The 19,960-nt window shown below is 44.7% G+C and overlaps 1 protein-coding gene across 4 annotated transcripts in view; it reads right to left on the bottom strand.

Annotated features, from left to right (window-relative positions):
• POMT1 (protein O-mannosyltransferase 1) overlaps window positions 1-19,960 on the bottom strand; it is a 28,275-nt gene that overhangs the window by 6,168 nt on the left and 2,147 nt on the right. For 3 of the 4 annotated variants that reach the window (XM_080990209.1, XM_080990211.1, XM_080990210.1), the window contains exons 3-17: window positions 19,427-19,533; window positions 18,512-18,562; window positions 17,000-17,146; window positions 15,565-15,676; window positions 13,559-13,624; window positions 12,019-12,112; window positions 11,075-11,230; window positions 10,200-10,330; window positions 9,022-9,117; window positions 7,057-7,149; window positions 6,239-6,335; window positions 5,252-5,344; window positions 3,959-4,079; window positions 2,666-2,763; window positions 839-952 (exon numbers count right to left, since the gene is read on the bottom strand). In XM_080990209.1, the coding sequence (XP_080846335.1) occupies window positions 839-952; window positions 2,666-2,763; window positions 3,959-4,079; window positions 5,252-5,344; window positions 6,239-6,335; window positions 7,057-7,149; window positions 9,022-9,117; window positions 10,200-10,330; window positions 11,075-11,230; window positions 12,019-12,112; window positions 13,559-13,624; window positions 15,565-15,676; window positions 17,000-17,146; window positions 18,512-18,562; window positions 19,427-19,533 (1,576 nt within the window). Of the gene's footprint in view, window positions 1-838; window positions 953-2,665; window positions 2,764-3,958; window positions 4,080-5,251; window positions 5,345-6,238; window positions 6,336-7,056; window positions 7,150-9,021; window positions 9,118-10,199; window positions 10,331-11,074; window positions 11,231-12,018; window positions 12,113-12,817; window positions 12,852-13,558; window positions 13,625-15,564; window positions 15,677-16,999; window positions 17,147-18,511; window positions 18,563-19,426; window positions 19,534-19,960 lie in introns of those variants that run through there. The other variant, XM_080990212.1, reaches the window with a different exon arrangement.

Raw genomic sequence — 19,960 nt, 5'->3', positions numbered from 1 at the left:
TTTTTGCTTCTCTTGGCAGAAAGTATAAATAGGTGAAGAGGCCCTTAGAAGTGTCTTATCGCAGCTACGTCTTTATTTTATTTTTGCATCTGTTTCTTCACATTTGAAAACTGGAGTGCATCATTCATTTGTGTGTGGGGGCTGGCTTTTAAAACTAAGGAGGAACCTGCCTGTACAAGGTTGCAACTTGCCAATTGCCTGTGGCAAGCAGAAAACTGCTTCCAGGTGACCAGGCCTTTGAAAATGTAGGCTCCGCCCTTTAGGCCAAAAATGACTCCCATAAAGCGTGTCTGGATAGACTTCTCACATAATAATAAGGAGCTGTCCTCAAGAGAGGTCCAAACTGTCAAACAGAAACTTTTAGCAGTGGTCCCCTGGATGCAGTAAAAAGGTGTGGGCATGTCATTCTACAGGTAGAAAGACGTGTCTGCTGTCTTTTCAGCAAATAGTGGAAACTATTCCACTATTTGGAAAATAGTGTTTTCCAAATTCATTCTACCGGGCCTTTTAAGCTATGTCTATTGTCCAGTTCTGTGGCTCTCTGTCCAGCTGCTCTCCAATAAGGCTTTTTAGTCTCTGTTTTAATCTTTCTGGTTTTAAAACTTGGGGCTTTATTGTATTTTTTAATGTATCAGGAGGACCAAAGCTCAGCAACAGAGAATCCTGCTTTGTATGGAGGACCCAGGTTCAGTTGCCAGTCTGTGAAGACAATACTGAGCTAGGACCACCAACGGCTGGATTCAGTGTAAGGCAGTTTCCTAACACTGAAAGCCAACCAGACAACATTTTTTTCTTGGAAGACAATATATAAATAATGCTAGTTAATGGATTAACCTACCCCCGAGGTGGAGTGGAACCAGTAGGCGATGTTTGTGTCCAAGGTAATCCATTCCAGGGGAGAAGAGCTATATTTGTGTTCTGTGTCTTCATTTTTCAGAGTCAGTATCTTCCACTGAGAACAGAACAGGACAACTAAGAACTTATCAGAGCAATACAGCTACAACCAGTTCCCTGGCCTAATCCTGATTAGCACTGCAAACTAATGAGTGCAGGGCAATATATTTCTATGAATGAGAACTTACTCACCAGCAAAACACTTTTGATAACCGTGTGACAATTTGGGGGACAGGCAGGTCACAAAGTTCAGCAGCATCCCCAGGTGTAGTGGTCAGAGTATCAGAGACCAGGATTCAAATCCCCACTTGGCCACAGGAAGCTCAGGGGAGATCTAGGGCCAGTCACTGTTTCTCAGCCTAACCTATCTCACAGGGTTGATGTGGGGATTAAATGAGGATGGGGGGGGGACGGGGACACTGTGTATGCCACCTTGATCTGTTTGGAGAAACAGGCGGAATATAAATGCAATACACAAACAAACAAACAAACAACAAACAGGGGATAACCATGTATGCCATCTTGAAGTCTCTGGAACTACAAATATTTATAATGTATTTATCTGGACAGCTTCTATACTGCCTTACTTACAATCATCTCTTAAGAATGATGATAAGAAATGCAATACAACAAAAATAAAAAGCAGTTAAAATGACAAAATCAAGATTCAGTTAAAATGCTTGATAGAATTTAAAGGCGAGGGGGGGAAATAGTCTTCAGTGGGTGCCAGAAGTTCAACAAGTCAGGAGCCTCTTGCAGATTCCATAAAGTTTGGCCCACCGTACTGGAGGCAGATAAGCATGAGCTGGGCATCTGAGCCATAGGGGAATCCCTGATCTCCATGATTTGGTAAATGTAAGAATAAAGTAAATATAAAGTAGAATAATAAACAACCAGAGTCAGCAGCTATCAAGGCATCTCAAGTCCTTCCCAGGCCGGGTACCTGAGATCCTTTTGGCTGAAGATGCCAGGAAGGAAGCTGAGGACGTATAGATACAAATGAGCCACGACCCATTCCCACTGTCTGCTATCACAGATGGGGTGTTTGCAACCCTCCTGATGATGCTGGACCTCACAGGTCCCATCAACCTTAAGGGAAGGGAAGGAGTTGCAGTCCAGAGACATCTGGAGGGCCAGAGGGGCCTCATCACTGGCCCTGCGTCTTATACTCAGCAAGACCACTGGGTCCACCCAGCCCAGTGCTGTGTCTCCGCTGATGAGGTGCTTGGCTTTCAAGCAAGAGGATTTCCCAGCCCAGGTATCTCACATCCTTTAAATGGAGATACCAGGTACTGGGCCTGGGGTCTTCTGCCTCCAAAGCTGCTCGTCTGGCCCACCCAGCCCCTTCTGTGAGTCACACACAATGCCCAAGCTATTCACCTTTCAATGGATTTTCCACCTGCAAATGAAACAGTAATAATAAAACATTTTGAAAATCTATTTATGTCAGCCTATGAAGCTGGAAGGTGAGGAACCTGTGGCTGTCAGGGATCTTGTTGGACTACAACTCCCATCACCCCCTGTTTGGGGCTGATGGGAACTGGAGTTCAAAAACCTCTGGAGGGCACCGGGTTAGAGAACAACTCCCATCAACACTGTCTGGAGGTTTTCCACAGGTGAGCTCAGTGCCCAGTTCTCCTATGGGAACAGGCTGGTCTTTCTGTCTTCTTTATGGTGCAAGACTTCAACTGGGTGGCTCCTGCACTGGGCTTCAGTGGGGAGATTCCTCCACTCTACTCTTTGCTGCCTTCAACCTCTCTCTGCTTCTCACCTGCAGTTCCGTGAACTTGGCCATGAAACTGAGGTTCTGGCTGATGCTGATCTGCGTTGGGGAATGCAGCTCCACCTCCCTCTCCTTCTGTTCGTGGCCTGGAAGAGAAGCCGAAACAAACTGGTCTGAGACATAACCCGATTCGCAGGGGAGGGAGGAAGAGAAATAGTAAGCTTCCCTACAACACTTTTTTATAAAAGTTCTAAAAGCATGCAGGTCCTTGGATGCAACACATTCCAAAGGAACATAGGAAGCTGCCTTATACAGACCATTGGGGTCCACGTAGCTCAATACTCTCTACTCTGAGTGGCAGCGGCTCTCCAATGTTTCAGGCAGGGAATCTCTCCCAGCCCCAAACTGAGACACCAGGGATTGAACCTGAGATCTTCTGCATAAAGGGCAAATGCTCTGCCACTGAACTATGGGCCTTTCCCTAAAAGTAAACACAAGGTTCTAGTCCTCATGGTCCTGAATAAAGATCTGTAGTGTCACGAGAAATAGGCACTAGGTGGTGCTTCTCCTGTCTTCTGATGTAGCTGTAGTTTCTATTGTTTATATATTTGCTATAACGAAAGTAATGGCAGAAGTTCAAGGGTGCCAGCCAGAGAATATAACAGGGAGGTCAGGAAGAGGACAGCTTCCCTCATGTGCCAACTTCCAAGTGTGAACTCCAAGGACATACCCTTAGAAGTGGATGAGAAAACGATGGCATCATGAGAACCTGTATATCAAAGACTACGTAATCTGGGCACAGGGCCTCTACAGATGCAGGTATAGGGTGGTATATAAATTCAGTAAATATAAATAATAATAATATAGAAGGCCCCAGCCCCAGCAATGAGATTTCAGCTTAGACTGCTCAGGTAAAGTGCCAAGCATATTTTGGCCTAAGTAAGAGCGGAGCTGTCACCGGTTCCGGGAATCTCACTGGCAGAAATGACAGGTATCTTTAAGTTTATTCCCTTATATCTTTTAATTATCTTCACTTTGTATACTAACACCTGTTGCTGTTTCTATGCTTATTATTATAGCAGTTAAAAAAGCTTGCTTCTGCTCCTTAAGAGTTTGTTGCCCTCCATTTACTGAGAACCCAAAGGACCTGATTGCTGCTTACTGGTTGCTCCTGACTGGGGTAATGCTTGAGCTGGTTTTAAATAGGAACCTGAGTCAGACCAATGCTACATCAGCTCAGTGCTATTGGCACTAACTGGCAGCAGCTCTCCAGGGTTTCAGACAGGAGACTTTCCCAGCCCTGCATAATGGTCTTAAAGAGTGTTTAGATTTTGAACTGACTTTTCCCATATCTGTGTTCTTCCACGTTCCACAGCATGCTCTGGTGGTAGCCTTTAGAAATCTTTTCCCCGATTATCTCCAGCTGCCGATAGCCCCACTCGGGTAGAGATGCGCCACTGAGCTGCAGGATAGGGAAAGAAGAGAAAACTGATTGGCTGCCGGCTGTCTTTCATTCCCAAAACAAAAATTATAGCAGCCAATAGTGATGCAAAGAAGCCCACAGCATAGCTGTTCACAAACTGTGCTGCTTCACCCCACCAACCTGGTTCCTTCCAGATGCTGCTGGACTACAACATCCATCATCCCTCACCACTGGCTATACCGGCAGGGGCTGATGGGAGTTGTAGTCCTTCTTTCACACAGCACTGAGTTATAACTTCGGAATTCACTCGCAAGAGGCAGTGATGATGACCATGTAGCCTTCAGAGGACTGGACAAATTTATGGAGGAGAAGGCTAGCAATGGCTAAACGCCATTGTGCTTGTGTTCTATCTACATAGTTAGAGGCAATATGCTCTTGAATACCAGTTTCTATAAACTGCAGGAGGGGAGAGTTGCTGTTGTGCTCAGATCCTGCCTGTGGACTTCCCTTTGGGGCATCTGGTTGGCCACCATGAGAACAGGATGCTGGACTAGCTCGGCCGCTGGCCTGATCCAGCAGCCAAGCTCTTCCTAGTCCAGAACAAGAGTCCCAGGTTGGTCAAGGCTTGAATTTTATTATTTCGGTCACAGACCAATTCCAGCCCACATACAATATCAAGGAAGTCATAAAACACAATAGGGATACATTTGAATTTGCAATTAGGTATAACAGGGACAATACAGATATAGCAACAGTTAAAAAATATATAAATGAAAACTTAGTCACTAACATATAACCTAAAATTATCATTTAAGGCCTTAATCGTTATGATAGCACAGCTTGTTCCCTAAGTTTTATGGCAATCACACAGAATTTGGCTACCCTTAATGTGATCTCAGGATCCTTGTCCTCTACCAGGGATTTTAGACACTGAAGTTCGGATTCATTTGGAGATTTTTGCATAGAAGGGTAATAAATACCAAGCGTATATCCCCGTAGAAATGGCAGCGTAACAAGGCATGAAAGACAGTTTCTACCTCCATCAAGCCACAGGGGCAGACTCGTGTTGGGCAAGGCTGAGTTCGCATGTAATAAATCAAATGAATAAAGGCTTCCAGGAGCCCAAAGTCATGAAGTGGGTTGCCTGCTGTGCCTCTGCACAATTCCTGGTGGGAAGCTCTGGGGGTGGGGAAACTCCAAAACCCACATACCTTTAGCACTGCCGAGGTGTTCACATGGACAAGCCTTACTTCAGACAGGATTGTTTTCCAGACATCTGTATCCGAGTCTCGGTTCACAATTTCCTGCAATAATAGCAAGCTATCACTTGAATTTTGATCATTTTTATAGTTGAGCTGTTTGCAGCTGAGTTGACTTTTCCAGCCAAGAAACACAGCCTGCAGGTATTTAATGTGGGTTTGTTTAAGAGACTCCTTCCCTTTCACCTCTCCCCCTAAAACTGGGCTGGGAAAGCCTTTTCAGCCTGGGAGCCACATTCCTTTTGTGCAAGCTTCTAAGGGACACATGCCAGAAGTGGGAGGAGCCATGAATGTAAATTTCACCTTTGTACAGGAGGATATATTTATTCCAATGTCACACACACAAATGCCTATTCTTCACTTTGGCAAGGAAGAAACATGATCACAGTTCAAGAGCACATTTCAACCAGGCAAAGCTCTGAAGAGGGGCATGGAGCAGGACTAATGAGGAGTGTGGCTTAGCAAGAGGGAGTGTCACCTGACAAGAATCCTGATGACCAGCCAGAGACGTCTGGAGGTCAACATCATGCCCCAGGCCTGAGGTTCCCCACAACCCTGCTCTAAACGTTCAGTTTTAAATGCACAACATGTTGATTCTATGTTTGCATTATATAATCATTGGAAGGATAGTATTTCAACATCACCAAGAATGCCTTGACAGTGCGAAGCAGGCAGGATTGGGTGTGAGTGAAGGAGTACAGGTGTCTGGTGTTCCTCCCACTGCAACATCTGGGTATTTCAAAAGAGACCCTGTTCCTCCCATGTGTGCGCAAAGGTTGCTGAACTGAATGTGTGAGCCATCACTGTGATATAAAATAACAAACTAAAATTGACAGGTTTTTCCATCCCTATTGTGAGGAGAGTCTTTAAGAAGCCTTGCTCATCTCAGATTGGAGAATATGGGGTGTGTGATTCCCTTCCCTCCAATCAACAACTCACCACTCTCCAGAGATTCTGAGCCTGCATGGAAATGTTGTAATCAATGTAGCAGGAAATCTCTTGGGAATGAGGGCTCAGGGGTGCAGCAACGTCATGTCTGTAAAGGCAGATGGATAAAAGAGATGCAGAGCAGTTTCCTTAAAGCCTCTCCACGGAGCTACTTTAGCACCTGACCTGTGCTGTTTCTTGCAGCTACTTCCGTTAAAAGGGAAAATGTAGCTGCTCAATTACTTTAATGGTAGCAGGGCCATGTGATTGTTACACGCTGTGCTTTGGCAACTTGTACTGACCCCCCCACCCCCAAACCAGCTTCCCAATGCTGGTTTTGACATTTAAACCCCCTTCATGGCTTAGGTGCTGGTTACCTGAAGGCCATCTGTCTCTTTTATGTACAGAACTTGCTTTCATCAAGATTTAGCGGTGGCTCCCAACTTGGATGGCTTTAAAGGGGGAGTTGACAAATTCACGTAGGATAAGGATACGAATGGCAAGTAGCCACCATGGCTATGTTCTACCTCTGTTCTTGCAGTAAGTATGGTTCTGGATACCAGTTGCCAGGAATCAGGATGCTTCTGCCCTGATTCAATAGCTAAGCTCTTCTTATCAAGTAGAATCATGGGGACTGAACCTGCAACCGGTGGCATTGTCAGCACAACACTCTAACCAACTGAGCTATGTTCTTGTTTACCTGCGCATGCCTGCCAGATATCTCCTCTTTTTAAAATGCTGGATGTCTACTGTAAATTACCATCTGAACAAAGCTTAATCATTGCAGCTGGGGGCAGAAGCAACCTTTCTGAGAGCCAAGGGCTACTTACGTGTTGAGGTAGCGAGTTGTGATCCCGTGAACAAGCTGCACAATGCTGCCGTGGCGCACAGGGCGAGGGGGGTTGCTCACCACTAGCTGCTGCCTGTTTTGAGAGATGTGCAAAGATGATACAGGGGGAGTTAGCAGGCCTGGAAATACCAAAATGGAGCAGGTCCCAGTAATTAGCCAAAGTAATTAGGAAAGAGGTAAGTGAAATGTTCAAGAAAAGAAAGAGAAAACCAGACCTAGGCTAAAAAACCAGGAGAAATATGTCTGAGGGTGTCAAGCAGTGAAGGATGGTTCATTATGACAAATAAGGGAACTGCCCCACCAGCTTCAGTCTGCCCTCAGCCAGCCCCTGCCTGCCTGTCTTTTTACTTACAACCAGATCAGGGAGTGGTTCTGCCTGTCAGCTTCCTCCTCCTTGGTCTCCATATTGCCCCTTGTAGAGGATGGAGTAAAGGTAAAGGGACCCCTGACCATTAGGTCCAGTTGTGACCGACTCTGGGGTTGCAGCGCTCATCTCGCTTTATTGGCCGAGGGAACCAGCGTATAGCTTCCGGGTCATGTGGCCAGCATGACTAAGCCGCTTCTGGCGAACCAGAGCAGCACACAGAAACACCGTTTATCTTCCCGCCAGAGCGGTACCTATTTATCTACTTGCATTTTGACATGCTTTCGAACTGCTAGGTTGGCAGGAGCAGAGACCGAGCAAGGGGAGCTCACCCTGTCGTGGGGATTCGAACCACCAACCTTCTGATCGGCAAGTCCTAGGCTCTGTGGTTTAACCCACAGTGCCACTCGCGTCCCTAGAAGATGGGGTACGGGGGACAGAATTGGTGGGCTCTGCCTGTCATTTGCTCTGCTGCCATCTACTGTTCAGCTCCCTTAATTCCTCTCTATGAGTCCCGGTGGGCACCAGCCACCACTGGAATCAAGCAGTGCTGCAGTCAGCTTGGGACTCAATTACCTAAAGGAGTGTCTCCTTTAACATCAACCATCTTGAGCCCTTTGACTGGCAGGGGGAGGCCCTGTTGGTGGTGGTGCTGGATGCTGCCTGGTTGGCATTGACCAGTGACAGCGTCCTTTCATTTTTGGAATGATTTACACCTGGCTCCCATTCAGGAGGGATTCAAAAACCCTCACCGTTTGATGGCTGAAAGGATATTGTTTCCAGGCAGCTTTGAAATTAGTAACTGTGAGAGTAGGTAATTTTCAAAAACATTTCAAAATGTTTCAACTATGTTTTTATTTTACTCTTTGGGAGGAAGGGTAGGACGTACATGGGATAAATACAAGAAAATAATAAAGACATCTAAGAGAACTGGTTATCCAGAGGAAGCTCAAAATAACTGCTGGTTTTACAAATATCAGAGAGCAGTAGAAGCATCATCACCTTTATCATCATCATCATCATCACTATTGATTCATTACTCACATTTCACCCTAAGGTTCCAGGGTGGGTCCTAAAAATATGTATCCCAGGTGTCAAAGGCCAGGGTAAAAGAGGCACTCCTTCAGCAAGTGCCAACAACTGTATAGTGAAAGTGCCAGGCAGACCTCTGTGAAACGAGTGGGGATTCCACAACTGAGGGGCTGCCACAGAGAAGGCCCTTTCCTGGGTCACCACTCCAAGCTTCTGAGTGAGGCAAAACTAGCATGAGGGCCCCTCTGTTGATCGCAACGTGAGGTGCTGACCACTCTCAACCCATTAGATCATATCTACAATTTCAATTTATAAACACACCTGGCGTGATCCTTTAGCTTAAAAAACAAAAACAAAAAACCCCAAATCAAAATAAATCTTGCACCCCCATGCCCATCCCAGCTCAGTTTTGGAAAAATGCATCAAGCAATATCTCTTGCTTTTTCCTCTCTTGCATAGTTTGGAAAGGTTGCTCAGAAAGAGAATGCAGCCCTGGGCCTGGAAAGGGGGCTTCCCACCCCTTTTTTAGAGAAGTGTCTGTCTACTTACATCCCAGGGTCCTTCACGATCCACCAGTTGTTGACGTCCTTAAAAGGGTAGCAGGTGACTTGTTGCTGGTGGGAGCTTCCACGACCGTTTTCATACCTAGGGATAAAGAATGGAACTTGTGGAAAAGATTCACTCCCGAAGCATCACATGCATCAGGCAATAATTCAGGAGTTAAGAACATAAGAACAGTTTTGCCAGATCAGGCCACCCTCCTGTTGTCACAGTGGCCAGCCAGACACCTGTGAAAAACCCACAAGCAGGAACTGGGCACATGAGCTGCCTCCCATCCTGTGATTTCCTGCAACTAGTATTCTGAGGCATGATTGCCTCTGATTTGGATACTAGGAGTATATCTCAATCAACAGCCCAGCAAGGGGGGGGGGGGAATCCTCACTGCATTAAAAAAAGTTGGCTTGCTCTGGTGGTGGGGGTAGTCATCACAATTTCTGAAGTTCCTGTGCTACTGTGGATTATACGGAATAGGAGCAAGGGATCTGGTGCCCTTCAGATGTAGCTGGACTCCAACACCCATCAGCCTCCAGCCAGCATGGCTAATAGTCAGGGATGACAGGAGTTGTAGTCCAGCAACACCTGGAAACCAAGGATACCCAGTCCCCTGATCTAACAATTAGCATTATCTGCAAGAGACAGAATAATGCTTCTATTTAGAAGAGACATTCCTCCATGGAAAGAGGGAGATATCTCTCCTTAGTTAAGGCTGGGGAATCTGGGAGATCTCCAGATGTTAGTGGGCTCCAACTCCCATCAGCCCCTGCAGTCAGCATGGCCAATGGTATGGGGATGATGGGAGTTGTAGTTCAGCAACACAACCTGATGACCTCAAACTATTGTTAGACTCCAACTCCCAAAAGCCCCTGCAGCCAGCATGGGCAACTTCAGGAGTGATGGGAGTTGTAGTCCACTAAAAGCAGGAAAGAACCACCCGAAGTCCCCATCCCTACTACCCACAGTGCAAAAGAAACCTATACCATGACTGCAAAACTTACAAGTCCAGAGGCAGCTTGTTCAACCCAAAGGCCATTTTGGAAATTCAATGAAGCAAAAAATCTCACTAAGGTATTGCTCCAGATATTAAAGTAGTTAAGAGACACCAAAGTCAGACACAATGTCCTCTGTGTCAGCCTGACTTAGAGCAAAGGTTCTCTCCTCTCTCTCACCTGATAGGGTAAGTATTCTTGTGAGAATGCAGCCAGCAGGGCATGGGTTTCCCCAGGATGTTGCGCAAGGTGATCTGGGAGCCATATGCCACCTCCAGAGGCTGGCCTTGCGTGATCCGAGCGAGACCACCCTAGAAAGAGCCGCAAAACGCGGAGAACAAATGGAAACACCTGATTTTAATGTTGTCCTTTGCTATGCCCAAGTACACACCAGAATCTAAGTAGCCTCTATTTGGGAAGGGCAGCAGCTCAGTTTTGCATTCAGAAGATACCTGGTTCAATCTTCAATGGCATCTCCAGGTAGAGGTGGGAATGTCCCCTGCCTCAAATGCTGGAGAACTGCTGCCAATCAGTGTAGAAAACAACTGAGCTAGATAGACTAATGGTCTGACTTGGTATAAGGAAGCTTCCCATGCTTTAGGGGAAGGGCTGTAGCTCAGTGTCAGTAGAGAACCTGCCTTCCGTGCCGAAGGCCCCACGTTTATCACCCAGAAAGGCTGGGAGAAACTGTTGTCTGAAATACAGTAGAGACAATGCTGAACTAGTTGGATCAATACTGAGCTAGAAGGAACAACTGTCTCACTCGGTATAAGGCACATTCCTATGCTCCTATGCATTTCATGTATATGCTCAATGGTTGAATCATTTGTAGATGGGACTGAACTCATTTAAAACATAGCTCAGGATCCAGAAATGGTTGCATAGTTAACAGGGCTCTCAAAAACTCCAACAAGCCAATTTTCCAGCAAAACAGACAATGCCAATAAAAGCACGTGAACAATTATTTTCTTTACAAATTTATATCTTAGTGCATTCTTTCTGAAAAAGAACCCTCCCCTGCCTCTGCAGCCCTTGCCCCTTCTCCCACTCCTTACCTCCAAACTTGCTTGGAAAGCACTGCTCATGATCTGGTCATGTGGCCCTGAGCGATACAGCAAAGCCAAGTGGATGTAGAAGAAAGACAGGTATGTGGCTACTGGGAGGATCACGAGGGCCAGACCTCTGGCTAGCAAGTGGCACAGCAGGGACATCTAGGAGGAAAGAGGAAACACCCCCCTAAAAAAGGTTGCTTTTCACACCTAGAAACAAGAATGGACAACTCAGAAGAGCCCTATGGGATGTGACTGAAGGCCTATCTCATTCCAGCTTCCTGTTTCCCACAGTCAATCATATGCCTCCAGTACATGCACAGGCTGGGCAGGAAGGCAATAGCCCCTCTCCCATTTCTGTTCTGCAGTAACTGGAGTCTGGCGGTAATACCAGTGGCCATGGATAGCCTTATCCTACACAAATTTGTTGCTTTTAATTATTTACTTGTGTTTTTATTTTGCATTTTATTCTGTGAACCGCCCTGAGATCTTGTGAGCGGTATATACATTTTAATAAATAAATAAGTCAAATCAGGATGGATTTGGTTCCCTGAGTGAATTTCTTTCCAAAGTGGCCCTGGAAACTTTAACAAGTGTGTGTGTGTGTGTGTGTGTGTGTGTGTGTTTAAAATCACAATGCTGTTCATGGTTTCTGTCATGTTTTGTATAACTGTTGCTTTAAATTGTGTGTTGTTTTAACACTTTGATGCCTGCTCTCCTTGAGTTCCTTTGGAAGAAAGGTCAGGATACAAATTTAATAAATAAAAATTAAATTTATTCATTTGATTTGATTTGATAAATAAATAAAAATAGCTCCAAACTTCCATGGCCATTGGCTAAACTGACTGAGGCTGATGGGAGTTATAGTTCAACTACATTTGGAGGGCCCCATGTTGGCTATTCCTGTTCTAAAGGCGGGCAACGCATACACAAGGCACTTTGCTACTTACATTGAGCAAGTTCTGGTCACCGATCAGTTGCCAGGAGTGGACTCCTGCAATGGCCAAAAGCAGGATGTACGTGAAGAGGCCCATATATTTCACCCTGTGAATGCAGCAATCAATCAATAAATAGCAATGAAACCACTCAGACCTACCAAAATGTAAATTATTTAAAATGTGTGAAATGTTCCCAAACAGAGCAGAGCTGAATTCAGACCTTTTAAAGGTCACTGACAATCTAAGATTAAAGTCCAAGAGAACCGTCTCCTGCATAACTCCCTGGAAAATGAATGGAAGATGTATGCAAGAACATTTCTTGGCATTTGTCATGCTCCTGCCTGTTCAGGAAGAGCCTTTGAATTTGTGCAAAATTGGTCCCACAGGCAGCAATCTAGGATATGCTTCAGTTACCTTTCTCTTCAGTATGAACAGCTAGAAATTAAAGTACTTGCGACTGTGCCTCAGGCTGGGGAACAGCTCTATGAAAAAGGGAAACGGTTGTGTTTGCACATAGAACTAAGCTATGGTTTAGCATTACAAAGAGGAGACTTAGGCTTGTGTGCAACCATCCCAACCTCCAACTCTGCCACAAGGGATGTTTAAAAGCTTCTGCTTCTGCTTTGTTGTTGTTGTTGTTGTTGTTTAGTCGTGTCTGACTCTTCGTGACCCCATGGACCAGAGCACACCAGGCACTCCTGTCTTCCACTGCCTCCCGCAGTTTGGTCAAAGCTTTATAAAGCTTCTGCTTTAGACTAACCTAAAACCTAAACTGAACCCAGGCATAGATGTCAATAGAGTATGTTATTACATTGTAGTAAAATAATGCTGATCCATTCCAAGAAATCCTGTAGCATGTTACCTATCAATTGCATACAAAAAGAAAGGTTATGTGGGGACTCTGTCAAAGGAATCATTGAATACATTGCCAAAGCTTCAACTATTTGTGATGTGGCCTCTCCATAAGCAATCATTTATAAAGCTGGCTTGCTTTCAATAATGGTGGTTAAGATTAGGCACAGTTTAGAGAGCAGATGTAATGTTAAACTGTGGTTGATCTAAAATATAACTGGAAACTTGCTGAGGTCCCAGAAGAGAGGAGACAGCATGTGAGCACAAGGTTTATAATAGATTGTTCTCCTAACATTAAATGAGGCCACTGTTTGCCTTCCAAATGGGCTAGAAAACCTTTCTTTTTTTATTAGGCCATTGACATTTCTCCATAAAGGAATCTACCCCATCCCCCTCTCCCCAATTTTGGATGGCCGATATATTTTCTAGTTATTGTTTTCTGTTTTTATTGCCTTTACATTATTTTAATTCCTCATCCTGCTCTTGTAAGCTGCTTTATAAAGAAATGCTGTAAAACTGGCATATAAATATTTAACAAAAAAAAACAAACAAACAAAGCAAAGCAAAACACACAACCATAAATAAGGAATTCAGGAATCATCATGAAGCAGGAAATTTAAGATAAACCCTACTCAGAACAACTTGGGAGAGAATTACTGTACAATAGAAAAAGGAGACAGAGGAAAAAATGAATGCTTACCCAACTGCACAGGAGCAACAAAGTCCTGTCAGCAAGAGCCAGAACCACCATCTTGCAGAAAAGGGGCTCGAAGAAGAAAGACAACATTAAAACACACACACACACACATATAAATATATAATAGGCAAACAGTTAAACCCATCACAATTAACTGCTTCTGAGTAAGTGCTTGATGAAAAGCAAAAGTCTGTGGCTGCTGTGCAATTTTGGGCACTCTGGCTAATATCAGCTCTCCTGGACCACCACTGAGTGGCAAAGCATCTGCATTGGGTGCAGAAGGTCCTGAGTTCAATTCCCAGCATTTCCAGGTAAGGCTAGGAATGTCCCCAGTGAAGAATTCCTGGAGAGCCACTGCTGCCAATCAGCACAGACAATACTGAGCTAAAAGGATCAAAGGTGTGACTTTGTATGAGGCTGCTTCTTATATTCTTGGAAAGGGCCATAGCTCACTGGAAGAGGTTCAATCCTGGTTGACATCTCGTGGTGTAGTATTATTATTATTATTATTTTTATTATTTTCATTTCTATACCACTTTATATTTTTAAGGGAGGGAATCTCAAAGCGGTTTACAACCTACCCAAAAACACCAAATGAAACAATCCAGAATTAAACATTACTGAAGCAAGTCAAGCATACACTCAAAGCAATATACAGTGGACGCTTGGGTTGCGAACATGATCCGTGCGGGATGCACGTTCGCAACCCGCAGCATTCACAACCCGCAGCAGCGTGTCTGCTCACACACAGGTTGCGATTCGGCGCTTCTGCACATGCGCAACACGCGATTTAGTGCTTCTGTGCATGCACAACCGCCGAAACCCGGAAGTAACCCGTTCTAGTACTTCCGGGTTTCAGCGGGTGCGTAACCCGAAAAAATGCAACCTGAAGCGGCTGTAACCCAAGGTATGACTGAAATTAACAGGAAACTAAAATATTACCTTAAAAGATTTCAAAACAAACATTACAAAAGATGTCAATCACACAGAATATAATCATTAAGTGGGAAAGGACCCCAAGGGTCATCAAGTCCAACTCCCTGCAATGCAAGAATCTCAGCCAGATCATACATGCCAGGTTGCTCCTTTAATGCAGCAAAGTCAACCCCAACATTTTTTTTTATCTTAAGCATTGCTAAAGGAAGTCAGATATAAAATACACATTTAAAACAGCGTAATTAGCAAGTGAACAAAATAATTATCATAAGCATAGAACATATCTGCTGTTGCTGCTGCCATCCTGCCATTGGTGGTTCATGGCAGGCAGCGGCTGTGGAAGCTCAGGGTCGGTGACCTGGGTCTCCACGAAGAGACAGCGAAGATTGTCTCCTGGAGAGTTGCTGCCAGTCGTTGTAGGCAGTAGATGGACCTAAGGTCTGTCTCAGTGTAAAGCAGCTCCTTATGTTCCTAGTCTAGCTTGCAAACTCAGCATGGTCTACTTAGGTGTCAGTCATGTCCATCAGACAAACACAGGCACAGTGGCCAAGTGGGCAATGAAGGCCAGGATATACTTTTTTAAGAAATAAGTTAGAGACAGAAGTAAGTAAATACATCCTCAGGCTAGAAATCTGACTGGATGAATAAAATGAATTTGAGTGTCAATTCAGTCCCTTCACACCCCTCCAGTCAATGCTCAGGCACCACACAGAACCCTTCTAAGCAAGGCAAGATATCCATTGCTATATATTTATTTACATGCAACAACAATTAGCACAAATTAAAAACCTCAAGATGTGCACACAGGCTCAGTTTGCGTCAGTGTGTCCCAGCTTATGAAACCAAGATATGCACCAGCTTCACTTTGCTCTTCTCTTTGCCAGGGAAAGGAACTAGGAATCCACAGCTACTCCTTGCTTTTACAATTGGCTTAAAAAATCCCATCTAACTCAGAAAGCTTCTACCAAAGTCTCCACTTTTTCTGGTTGGATCAGCCAACAATGGTCACTATATGTCTTACTGTCAAATTACTTTACTTTATTTACTGAAAAGAATTCTGTGCCACCTTTTACCTTTGCTTCTGAGAGTTGTAGAACTTCAGATAAGATAAAACTGCCAGCAGGATGAAAAAGATTAAAATGGACTCCAGTAGCATCAGCCTGGACTGAGTGATCAGGGAGTTCTCTGTTAGGAAATGAGGAGGAAGAGAGAACACCTTAGCTGGAATAAAAGTGATTGACCCTCACTCAAAAGTGGTGAAAACAAGTCAAAATGAGTCTTTAAATCTGGGGAAACGAAGCATTCCAAAAACCCAATGCTCTAAACTGGACAACATGATGCCCTCCAGATGTTGTTGGACTCCAATTCCCATGATCCTCCACCACTGGCCATGCTACCTGGAGCTGATGGGAGTTGGAGACCAACAACACCTGGAAGGCATGTCATTGGCTACCCCTGCTCTAAAAACACAGTGCACAAATTGTTAGGGTATCCCAAATATAGAACACCATCTTCAGACATGTTTGCCTGATGATCAGGCACCAGGAAAACACTGGCCATTTGCTAATCTCATTCAGTGGGATCTGACTGTCATATTCAAAGAAATAAAAAGCTCATGCATACCTTCCTCATAGAGGACAACTCAGTAGTATGCACTTCCCTTACATTATTTCAAGAGAAGCCAACGTGATGTACAATTCCTGTCATCCCAAACTACTGGCCATGCTGGGGCTGATGGGAGATGTAGTAATCTGCCTTACATGCAGATGATCCTAGCTTCAATCCCCGGCATCTCCAGGTAGAGCTGGGAATCATCCTGTGCCTGAAACCATGGAGAGCTGCTGCCAGTCCATGTAGACAGTACTGAGCTACATGAACCAAAGGTCTGGCTCAGCAGGAGGCAGCTCCCTATGCTTCAGAAGCAGTCTAGTACAGAGGCTGCAGTGTCAGATTAGGACATGGAAGACCAAGGTTCATATCCCCCACTTAGCCATGAAGCTCACTGGGTGACTCTGGGCCAGTCACGGCCTCTCAGCCTAACCTACCAGACAGGGTTGTTGTAAGGATTAAATGAGGAGGGGGAGAACTATGTACACCAATTTGAGCTCCTTGGAGATAAAGGCAGAATATATATATATATATATATATATATATATATATATATAAAAATACCATGTGGGCTACTCTTGTTTACGACTGTAGCTTACATAAAGAAATCAAAGCTCTGTGAAAACCTACTCGTTTGAGCATGAGTAAAGAGCTCTGACCATAAACAAAGAGTGGTAGAGCATCTGCTTTGCATGCAGAAGGTTCCGGGTTCAATCTCTGGCATCTCCAGTCAGGGCAGCTTGAAATTCTGAGAACTGCTACCAGTCAATGTAGACAACACTGAGCTACATGGACCAAACGGTCTGACTCTGTATAAGGCAGCTTACAAAGTGTGCATACTTTCTAGGGATGGTGACCAGCACCCAATAAGAAGAACAGCTGAAGGGGGAAATTCCTTACCCATCAGAAACAGCAGGGCAGCTCCAAAAGCAACAAAGTGTGAGTAATGCAGTTCCACAAGGATCTGGTATGCCAGAGGAACACACAAGGCACCAGCCAAGGCTGGTAGCAGCCGCAGGGCCCAAACTGGCACAGTGGGATTGTATTCTGAAACAGAGCAGGACACAAGCAAGAGTCAGGAATTACTGAGCACCACATGGCCATCTGCCTCCCCCTTGACCTGACACCTTCCAGATGGATTGGACAGCAACCACCACCACCCCCAGCTAACACAGCTGCTTTTGGACCACAACTCCCACCATCCCCAGCCAGTGATGCAAGGGCTGATGGGAATGCAACTGTGCTGGTTGGGGGTCATTTATTTATTTCATAAAATCCATATGCCACATAATTACAAAGAACACTATCGATAAAACAGTTAAAAATAGTTATTTGAAACATTCAAAGAATAATTAAAATGATTAGCTAAAAACAGATTTAAATTTACATTACCATTCTACATATCTAGTTAATGGAACTTGCAGGTGGCAACATCTGGAAGAAACTGCGTTGTTGCGGAAGGGTGTGCTAAAAAGAACAAGCTTAAACTTCATACCTAGTATTTTGGGCTGTATCCAATGCTGGTCCTACTCAGAGCACAGCCATTGAAGTTGCTGCTCCCGAGTTAGTCACACCCATCAATTTCAGTGGTTTTACTGATACTGAATACAACTCACTGCCTTTTGCTCACAATTAGGATTGAACAGAAAGGTTCCCTTCCTGAGATATCTCTGTCACTGAGCTCTCCTTCACTTGAGGTTTTTAAACAGAGGTTAGATGGCTGTATGTCAGGGATTCATAAATTGTGATTCCTGCATTGCAGGGGGTTGGACAAGATGATTCTTGAGCTCTCTTCCAACCCTACTATGCTATATCTACATCCAGCTCCCATTCAAGAGTGCATGCAGATGAACTGCTTTGGAAGCACACCTGAAAGGCGTGCATCTTCCTCCACAAAATCTGAAGGACGGGACAGCAGCTGTTCTTCTGGTTCAGTGCAGAAAAACTTTTAAAAAATCAACTAGCTACTCCAGAAGCAGTTCCACCCCCTTCTCAGAGCCAGGCTGCACAGAGTGTTGATTAACTGAAACATGTCAATCATGAAGCAACTTCCCCCTCATGCTTTCAAAATTAGGCTGTGCACAATCCTGGAGAGGCCCTTATGTCAATCAGGAGATAACCCTGGCCTCTTATCAGAATATATTTCAAAGTTTAAAAGAACAGTTGTCAGAGGCTGCAAGGGGTGGGGGAGAAGGCAAAGATGTACTTTCAACCCAGAGGGTGAGGGGTGGGAGAACAAAGCTTTTCGACAACTGGAAGAAACAACCCTATACCTGTTCCTCTTTCAGATGTGTCTGTTGGTAACTCAAACGAAAAAGCTATTGCTTTCTTTTTTGAGATGTACCCTTCCACAAAACGAATTAACTTCCAGCTAGCTCAGACATACTATGATGAACCAGATACACCTCTTACCTGCACCAATTCTGTTCCACAAGAAATTGCCATCAAACCCACCCAAGTAACCTAAAATGGAAGGGAGGAAAGAGGATTTCAGCCACACACACATATACAAAGGTTACAATCCTGAAAATACTTATGCTAAGGAAACAATGGTACTTGCTTGTGATGCATAAGAGGGCACTATTAAAGAGTGTGCATAAGTCACTGGGTGTTTGATGTAAAATTGTGTAAAGTGGCAATTCAACAGAGCCCAAACTATTTTAGAATCAAACAGATCAGTCATATATATCAGTATACTGGTTTACATGCAAGTTCTCTCTCTCTCATATTATTCATAACAAAGGGAACACTTTTCTAGAAACTGGGTATATAGATATAGACGGTTTGGATTCACTGTTTGGTGTTCTGCTTTTTTGTTTTATGAAGAGCAGTAGAAGCAGCACATGGAGAGGTATGGATAATCATAATATTAAGAAAATAAAACGGGCCCTGCTGGATCGGGCCAGTAGCCCAACTAGTCCAGCAGACTGTCCTCACAGTGGCTAACCAGTTGCCCCCACAGAAAACCTGCAAGCAGAACCAGGGTGCAACAGTACTCCTCCCACCTGCGATATTTAGAGGCATGTTGCCTCCTACAGTACATCACAATGGCTAGTAACCCTTGATAGCCTTATCCTCCATAGTTTGTTTAATCCTTCTTCAAAGACATCCAAACTGATGGACATCACTACATTTCATGGGAGCAAATTTCATAGTTGAACTATGCATGGTGTTAAAGAGGTCCCCCCCCCCCCCGTTCATCCATTCTGAATCTTCCATCAGCTAGCTTCTAAACCTGTAACGCTGTTCCCTTGTGCTGAACCTTCACAACTATTTTTCTCATGGCAAAGGAGAAATGAATACGGGCTCAGTGAGATTCATCCCTACCTCCAAAGGCCAGAAGCAGGTGACCAAATGGTGGGCCACTGTCATCCACAAAGAAGATCCGCTTCATATAGAGAGAGAGGAACTGGCCATAGTAAACTTCGTCAAAGCTGAAAGGCCACAAGCAAGCAGAAAGCACATGAACTTCTCAGTAGCTGGGCAAGGAACTGGGTTGTCAGTGTGAATGATTGTGGGTTTTGAAGCAATCTCAGCAAAGGACAACAAATTTGCTGGCAGGAGGCTCCAGGCTCAATCTCTGGTATCTCCAGGTAGGGTTGAGAGAGACTCATGTTTAAACCCTGGGCAGCTGCTGCCAGTTAGTATGCACAGTAACTGAGCTAGCTGGACCAATGGTCTGACTTGGTACAGGGCAGCTTACTATGTTTTAGGAAGGGCAGTAGATGAGTAATTGTTTGCTTTGCATGCACAATGCCCTAGGTTCATTCCCCGGCATCTCCAGGTAGTGATGGGAGAGACTCCCATCTGAAATACAGCAGACACACTGCTGAGCTAGATGGATCAGTGGTCTGACATACA

The sequence above is a fragment of the Podarcis pityusensis genome (genome assembly GCF_964106645.2).
Source record: "Podarcis pityusensis genome assembly, chromosome: Z".
NCBI lineage: Eukaryota > Metazoa > Chordata > Lepidosauria > Squamata > Lacertidae > Podarcis > Podarcis pityusensis.
Note: the sequence above shows the minus strand (reverse complement) of the source record. Positions and strands in the feature narration are given on the sequence as shown.